The following is an 8899-nucleotide window of genomic DNA, read 5'->3' on the forward strand; positions in this document are numbered from 1 at the left end:
CCTGTTCTTCCATAGCTCGTATGGAGTTTTCCCACGTCTTTGAGTAAGGAAATAACGATTTTGAGTATTGCAAGCATTGTTGACGGCTTCAGCCCAAAACTTTAGTGGTAGTTTTGATTCGGCTAGCATCGTCCTTGCTGCTTCCTTCAATGATCTATTTCTTCTTTCCACAACTCCATTTTGCTGTGGAGTTCTTGCCGCAGAGGTTTGATGACTGATCCCTCGTTCCTCGCAGTAGTTCTGAATAACTGAATTGAGGAATTCAGTCCCTCTATCTGATCTGATGCTGATGATATTGATCTCCTTTTCAACACTAAGTCTCTTCATCAGTTTTGGTAGTTCATTCAGCGTCTCACTTTTCCTGTATAGTAAAACAACCCAAGTGTATCGAGAATAATCATCTACAACTACTAAGGTGTATTTTCTACCGTTATAACTTATGGGAGACACTGGACCAAAAAGATCCATGTGAAGCAGTTTAAGAATTCTTTCAAAGAAGTGTTCTATTTTTGACTTGAACGAAGTCCTTATTTGCTTTCCTCTTTGACATGCTTCACATTCTTTCTGCTTCTGAAACACAATAGAAGGCAAACCTTCTACCAGTTGATGTTTAGTAAGTTTGTTGATCGTTTTAAAGTTGAGGTGGTTGAGCCTTCTGTGCCATATCCAGTTGAGCTCTGAGTTGCTCTTGCTGATGAGGCACGTTTCAGGTGGGCTATCTTCCCATGATACAACGTAGAGATTTCCTTGCCTGATTCCTCTCAGCACCACCTTCTTCTGGTTGTTTCTTATAGTGAATTTATCCTTCTTGATCTTCACTGCGTATCCGCTGTGACAAAATTGACTCACAGACAACAAGTTATGTTTAAGACCAGAAACATAGCTAACATTACTGATATTGGCGTTACCCATGTTGAGTACACCATAGCTTTTTGTTTCGCCTAGTGAGTTATCTTTGAATGTAATTTTTGATCCAGCTTTCTCAACGTATTGCGTGAGATATTCTTTATAGCCCGTCATGTGCTTCGAGCAACCGCTGTCTAAGTACCATGTTTTGATTGAAGCTTTAACTTATTTATTCTTCTTAGGTTTCCTGATTTTATCCTGCAAGGAAGAGTTATTTTAGGTACCCAATCAATGTTTGAGTCCTTCAACATCAGTCATTGTTCCTTTTGGAACCCAAATCTGCTTCAGAACAGGTTGTCGTGCTGGTCGTCTGACTGAAGCTGTTGATACTTCAGTTGGCACATGCACCTTTGTTGGTTGAGCTTTTTCTTTGGAGGCTCTTTCTTGTAGTAGTTTTGTCTGTTGTGAACTGGAGGTCTCCTTTGCTTCATTGTGTATCTTCCTTCAGATACAGAAGTCATCCTTGACTGATGGTGTCTTGACTGATACTGAGGAGCATAGAACTGATGTTGTCCAGTTACATGATGTTGTGAGTGAAATTGAGCTTGCCTGGACTTGTCATTGTCTTGTCTCCATGACTCCGTTTCTTTACTCCATGGGCTTGCTGTTGCTTTAGTCTGGATGTTCCTTCGCCATACTTCGACTAGAATCTGCTCTCCAGTCTTTTCAGGAGGGCAAACTGATTTGGTGCCTCCTTTGCTCGTTTGTAGTTCCGTGGAGGAGGAACATTCTGATTCACCATCATATTTCTCTTTATGATTTCTTCTTTGTCATAATCCTTTGGTTCTTCTTTCTCTAGAATTGTCATCAGATGCTTCAGCTGCATCCTGGATTATCACCTTGCCTCCTATACTTTCCACAAGTGATCTTGATGGAAAGTTATCCATTAGAGGAAAGTTCTTTATATAGTCATTGACTGTTTGCTCCAATTTGTAATTGAGCCTCTTAATTACATAAGAGGCCTTCTCACATTCTTCTGTTGATTTCTTGAGTTGGACTTTCAGTTGGTGATTCTCCAGGATCAGTTCATCGGGACAGTTTTCATCTGGATAGTAGATGACTATTTCTTTTCTTGAACTGGTCTCAATTGATCTCTTCTTTCATTTTATGATTCTATTGCATGATGTTCTCGAACATCGCTCTTAACTGTCGATGATCAGTCATGAGCTGATTATACTCATTAATTTTATTTGCTGAGCTGTCTCCAGAATCTGAGATATCTCTTGTACACATCAAGGACTTATCAGTGTGAAAAGTTCTGTTGTCATAGCTGTTGCCTAAGTTGTCAGCCATGCTTTCAGCATCCTTAGCTATAAGGGCTTGGCTCTCGTCATCTGAGCTGGTGGAGTTGAAGGTGGATGATCCAGATGCATATTCAGAAGATCCAGCATCCTCAGCTACCATTGTCTTCTACTTTGCATGCCAGCGATCCCTCTTAGCTCTTTGCTCTTTGCGCTCTTCTTGCGTTAATTCAGGGCATTCTGATTTGTAGTGCCCTTTCTTTCTGCATCCAAAGCATTCCACATCCGTGAGATCTGTTGAGAAGGATTTCTTTTCTCCGCTTCTGTCTGTGGAGTATCTGGGTTTGTGTTTTCTTTCTCTTCCCTTGAAGTGTTTCTTGTGAAACTTTCTGTACTTGCGGAATTTGGATTCCATCTTGTTGAATCGTTCAGTCAACAAAGCATATTGACTGAAGAAATCCTCTGGCTTCAGTTCAGTCGTTTCCTTCGACTGTTTCTTACTTTCTTTTGCTGAAGCCTTCAGAGCTACTCCTTTTGATGTCGATGGAGCTTCTTCGTCTGATCCTCTGGCCTTCGCGGTTTCTCGATTTCTCTGAATATCGAATTCATTTGCCATAAAATCCGAGAAGAGCTTGTTGGTCGGAAGCACATTGAATTCAGATTTATTTTGATGGGCGACTGTGTAGATATGCCATTCGCTTCGCGGAAGTGCTCGTAGAATCTTTAGGTTGATTTCTCATTGTGTGTACTTATCCTTTGAGATGGACTGAACCTCATTCAGTATTTGGTATAATCTATGCTCCATCTCTTCGACTGATTCGTTCTTGAGCATGAGGAAGGAGTCGAACTTTTGACAAGCTACTGATAGCTTATTCTTCTTTATCTCTTCTGATCCGATGCACATTGCTTCAAGAATGTCCCACATCTCCTTTGCAGTCCTGCTCTTGATGATCTTGGTGACATATTTGTCCGGGACTGTTCCGGAGATGATGCTCTTAGCAAGATTATCCAATTCATCTTGCTTTCTTTCTTCAGTGGTGAAATCGGTCTTGTCTTTGATCATTTGTTCGTCGTAAGGATCTCTGATGGGATCAAGAGGAGTGCTCTTGACTGTCTTTGTAATGATGTTGGCCCTCTGGTGATGACTTCCCACATTCGGCAGTGTTGGACAACGAGATAGCTCTCCAGCCGAAATCTCCAAATATCATATTTTTCAATACTAAACATCGGGAGTGATGAAGCTCTACTGTGGTTAGTTTTCATAGTTCAAGAAAAGAAAGATATACAGAAAAAGAAAGCAAGAAACACTATTAAAAGGAAAAAGATTTTAAGACCACCTTTTTGAAAAAAGATCCAGTCCAGTAGAACCGGGTCAAACTAAATCGTTCTTGCGAACAACCTGCTCTGATACCAATTGTTGGGTTCAGGAAGGTCTAGAATGGTGTATGGGGTGGGGGAATACACCTAAAGGTAGTTTTTCAAAATCAAATACAATACAACCTTTATCAGTTAACTGATACTGAAAAGTATGACAGATGAACTAGTTAACGAAAGGTTAAAGACTAATACTGAAAAATACTTCATTAAAGATATCAGTTAAAGTCAAGACTTCAACTGATACTCTCATAGAGGTTCAGTCGTGGATTGAACAGAGAAGTATTATGAATCTTACTGACTACCCGAAGAATTATCAGTTAAACTAGTATCACACGCAGTGAAAAACTTTATCTTTGAAAAAGCCTTTTAAAGACATGTTGTCAGGTTAGTGTTTCACTTTGCGATTAGTCAATTTCAGTTAAGAATGTTTGTGCACAGATAAGAAAGTAAAATTGAAAGTGATAAACGACAAAAGAGATTTTTACGTGGTTCGAAATCCAATTCCTACATCCACAGTCAGTAAATCACACTGACAAACACTCTGGACATATGCTTACGGGTGCACAGCAAACCTTGAACTGAAACCACACGTTTCAGTACCAACACATTGGGTTGGATTTCTCAAACACACTTAGCACGCACTGGGCACTAAGATCTCTTGGAGTCAGAACACTAGTCTGAACTCCATACAACTTCAAACACTCTTTTCGCCCAGTTGAAAGGAGGTTCGAAAACTACCAACTAGATTACAGAGAACAGACTCTCTGTAATCAGTAACTTAGGCTTTGGATAAATAATATTTGCCTAAGGTTCTAAGACAATATATGTAATCAGCAATAGATTGATTTTGACTTTGTGATTCTCTTCTTCGGTTCAAACTTTGGAAGGCTTTGATTTGCTGAGTTGCAATTTCGGTAGCGTTTCAGCTTATGTATTTGAATCGATGAAGATTGAAGTGATCCTCGATCTCTATTTATAGGAGAGGTCTTGAATAAATCCGTTGGCGGAGATGGTCTTCAAGAATTCATCCGTTGGAGAGTAATTCGAATTTTGTTGAGGCTTCAATGTTCAAGGTTCCTTATTTGGTGAGAAACGGCTATTCAGGTACAGGAGGGAAGCCTCATCTGAAAAGGTAATCACCAAAAAGGAATACTCTGCAGAGAAAGGACGATCCTCTGTATCTCTGCATTTAATGCGGCAGTACTTTGATTGCGTGGCTTCCTTTTAACGTTGGAGTTTCAGTGCGAGGAAGAATTTCAACTGATACTTGACTTTAGTATCAGTCCGCTGATTCCATGTAGCTGGCATTAGATGAATCAGTCATAGCTGATTCTCCAGTTGAGAAACTCGTTCTAGTTAAATATTAGTATTTGACTTCTGCCTTAAATTGCGAACATCAGTCGAGTTATTCAGTCTTCAGTCCTTCGTTCTTCATTCTTCATTCTTCATTCCTCCGGTCTTCAGTCTCCAGTCTTCAAAACACTAAACAACTAGAAGAAGAACTCCAATACTTGAGTTCAAAAAGTTCTAGTCTATTACAAAGAAAACTTAAGGTTTTTGGTATCATCAAAACTAGGGCTATGATATTTCATTAAGTTCCCAACAATTATTATTATTATTATTATTATTATTATTATTATTGATGAAACTGAAACAAATAAAGTTTTTAGATATGAAAAATATATTTTTCTTCCCTATAAAAATAAAATGTACGGATATATTTTATAAAAAATAAAAATAAAATTTTAATTATTTTAATAGACATAAAATAAGATTTTGTTTTAAAGTAATCAAGTTATAGAATTTGTGCCTTATTATTCAAACATGTAAATCAATGACCGATCCTGTTTATAATTTATATACACGTGCATGTCTCAATTCAAACTCAATTTAAAAGTAATTTTATTGAAAATTAAGAAGATAATATATATATATATATAAATAAATAAATAAATTCATACAACATAATATAATGCAACATATACATATAATATAGAGTGGATTTTTTAAATGGCCACTTTCATATTGTAAAGATAAAAAATGTCCACTAAAATAAAAAACTTAAAAAATGTCAACTGTTACCAAAATACCCTTCACATTAAAAATTTAAAAAATGTCCACTTTACATCACCCCTTTAAAAAATCCCGCAATTCACAACCAGTGTGAATTGTGAATTCACAATTAAAATTTAATTCACAACCAGATTTTTTTGGTTGTGAATTCACAACCTAAATTTAATTCATAATAAGAATTTTTTTGTTGTGAATTCAAAACCAGTCGAATTCACAACGAAAATTTAATTCACAACCGTAAACCCTAAACCCTAAACTCACTCTAAACCATAAACCCTGAACCTTAAACAGTCGAACTCACAACAAGAATTTTTTGATTGTGAATTCACAAGCCTAAGCCCACTCTAAATCCTAAACCGTAAATCCACTCTAAACCCTAAACCTTAAAACCTAAACCTTAAACCGTAAATCCACTCTAAACCCTAAATCCTAAATCCACTCTAAACCCTAAACCCTAAACTCACTCTGAACCATAAACCCTAAACCTTGAACCTTTAACAGTCGAACTCACAGCAAGATTTTTTTGATTGTGAATTCACAAGCCTAAGCCCACTCTAAATCCTAAACCCTAAATTCACTCTAAACCCTAAACCCTAAACCCACTCTAAACCCTAAAACCTAACCTAAACCCTAAACCCTACACAGTCGAATTCACAACAAGAATTTTTTGGTTGTGAATTTACTACCAAAATTTAATTCATAGCCAGAATTTTTTTGTTGTGAATTCACAACCAGTCGAATTCACAACCAGAATTTATTTTGGTTGTGAATTTGAGTTTTTAAAGTTTGAATTCACAACTAAAACTAGAATTTATTTTGATTGTGAATTCGAGTTTTAGTGAATTCACAACCAGAATTTATTTTGGTTGTGAATTCAAGTAGTTGTGAATTTGAGTTTTTAAAGTTTGAATTCACAACTAAAACTAGAATTTATTTTGGTTGTGAATTCGAATTTTAGTTGTAAATATATAAATTTGGTTATGAATTCAAGAATATTAAGTTGTGAATTTATTGAGCTGGTTGTGAATTCGAGAATATTAAATTGTGAATTCATAGATCTGATTGTGAATTCGAGAATATTCAATTGTGAATTCATAGATCTAATTGTGAATTCATAAATCTAATTGTGAATTTAAGAACATTAAAAATAAATATACAAAATCACTATCATATTATCGTTTTGCAAATTCCTAAAAAATATAGCTCAACAGAAAATTAATTGTATCTAAATCAACTATACATCAGTGAAAAAAATTTCCTCTATTTTTTCACATCTATTTCTCATTCATCAAAGCTAAAACAAAAATCTCAACAGAAATTGTGAAGGAAAAATAGATCGAAATTCTTCAATCTCGACAATATCACCACAACTTTGATCACATTAGATCAAAATTCTTCAATCCTCTTCGGACACTGGAAAATTCTTCAGTGAAGAAGAAACGATCTCTTATAGAGGAAGAGGACCAAACGAAACCCTAGAGAGAGAGATCGAAACTGCAGCACAGAGAAGACAGGGAGAGATCGAAACTGCATCCACACTCAATAACACAAACCTCACACCACATGAGGCTGCTCCACCTACATACTCTACATCTGCACATCGAAGAATTTCTCTGTAGTGCTTCTTCAGAGCTGAACATCTAAGAATGGCAGTTTCCCCATTTTCCAAGCTTACTCTTAAGGCATCGCGTAGAGTTTCAAGCCATGGGATGCGATCTTCGTCTGAAAGAGGGATCCCGCCCTTCATCTTGTCTGTCACGAATTATTAATAGGGTTATGCAACACATCATAATCTATAAGTGGGCGTTTACTTTTGAGGATTAGCCTTAATACATAAAAGTAATAAGGCTAATCCCTTGTTTATTTAGATGGATTGAAACTTGAGGATATCATATCACATTGAAAGGATAAAAATATCCAATCATGCATAGTAAACGCTATAACAAAGTATGTATGTACCTTTGTTCGACTGTGGGTGGTAGTCATCAGCATCAAGAAAACGGGCATTCATCACTTGTGCCAGCATCGCCCCAATAGTTCTGCAACAAAAATTTACATTATTAATTAAGATGAAGTGAAGTAATAAGAAGAGGAGATGCAAGTGCAAGACTCACGATTTTCCAACACCACTCACTCCCATAACGAGTTAATATATAAAACTATCCACTTTCATATTGTAAAGATAAAAATTGCCCACTAAGATAAAAATAATAAAAACTGTCCACTTTTTGATTGAAAAGATAGAAATACCCCTTACTTTAAAATTCAAAAAAATGGCCACTCATTTCTCTCTTTCTCTCCTCTCACTCTTCACCTTCACGTCACTCTCTCTCTCTCTCTCTCCCTCTCTCCCTCTTCCTCTCCTTCACGTTGTCGCCGCCACTCCACAGTTGCCGCCCGCCACCACCGCTACACTGCTGTTCTGAGACGGAGGGAGCCGCGCACGCGGCAGCGTTGCTCCACCACTGCTGACTCGCCGGGGAAGAAGATGCTCTTCTGGCTCGGCACCTTTGACTTCGCCGCGCCGTCTCCCCCGGTCTGACGCTTCGCCTTCCCCGGTCCTACATCAGCGCCTCCTATGTACACCTGAATTCGAGTCCGCCCCACCCCTGAATTCCAATTCGCCTCGCCAGAGTCGTTGCAGCGGCTGGGCAGATCTGGCGCGGCCGTGAGCTGCCCACTGAACGGCAGAACTGGCGCGGGCAATAGAGGATGGGGTCGGACGACGGTGGGTGGCTGCAGCAGTTGGGCAGATCCGGTGTAGATCCGTCTGGCCAGATCCGGTCAAAGCAGATCCGGTCGAATTCTATATCAATCTCTGTCTCTCTCTCTTCCTCGGTCAAAGGAGATCCGGGCAGACCACCTTTCTTTCTTTCTCAAATTGAGGAGTAATTGGATGTTTTATATCCAATTCCACCGGATTTTAATACCTCGGGTTCGTCAACAAGGATTTATGCCCTCGTCTTCTTCGTAATTTTGTTTTCTGATCTCAACAATGCGATTATATCTCAATTTTCTGGAAATTATATATGCCTCAGATATTAGTTATTCTTGTTTGTTTGTGTTTTCACTTTTATGTGCAATGAATAGTGACTTGTCTCATCACAATCTGAAATGATAATACTAGTGCTAGCTGAGTTTCAAATTTCCCAGTTTCTTCATGCAAATAGTTAAAGGCTAGCTGATGGTGTTTGCATGCAGGTATTCAATCCAGTTTCTTTTTAAAATTAAACTATTTTAATTGCTCATAGCTAGTGGGATCAATGTGATATCTCAACTTCCTTGACTTGCAGTCTAGAATC

At 37.9% G+C, this 8899-nt stretch overlaps 1 protein-coding gene across 1 annotated transcript; it reads right to left on the reverse strand.

The window, feature by feature from the left end:
* Positions 1–7044: 7044 nt before the first annotated feature.
* On the reverse strand, positions 7045–7712 carry LOC130998553 (gluconokinase-like). Its single transcript, XM_057923969.1, has 2 exons — positions 7557–7712; positions 7045–7349 (listed from the first exon to the last, which is right to left on the reverse strand). The coding sequence occupies exons 1-2, from the start codon at positions 7621–7623 to the stop codon at positions 7045–7047; spliced, it is 372 nt and encodes a 123-aa protein (XP_057779952.1). The 5' UTR covers positions 7624–7712.
* Positions 7713–8899: the final 1187 nt, after the last annotated feature.

The sequence above is a fragment of the Salvia miltiorrhiza genome, chromosome 8 (genome assembly GCF_028751815.1).
Source record: "Salvia miltiorrhiza cultivar Shanhuang (shh) chromosome 8, IMPLAD_Smil_shh, whole genome shotgun sequence".
Classification (NCBI taxonomy): Eukaryota; Viridiplantae; Streptophyta; class Magnoliopsida; order Lamiales; family Lamiaceae; genus Salvia; species Salvia miltiorrhiza.

What these genes read in the sequence shown, in the direction of transcription:
- LOC130998553 (XM_057923969.1), bottom strand. Translation starts at nt 7,623, where the DNA reads ATGCTGGCACAAGTGATGAATGCCCGTTTTCTTGATGCTGATGACTAC. An exon ending in CCACCCACAGTCGAACAAAG is followed by an intron (nt 7,350 to 7,556) that starts GTACATACATAC and finishes AATTCGTGACAG; the next exon opens with ACAAGATGAAGGGCGGGATC.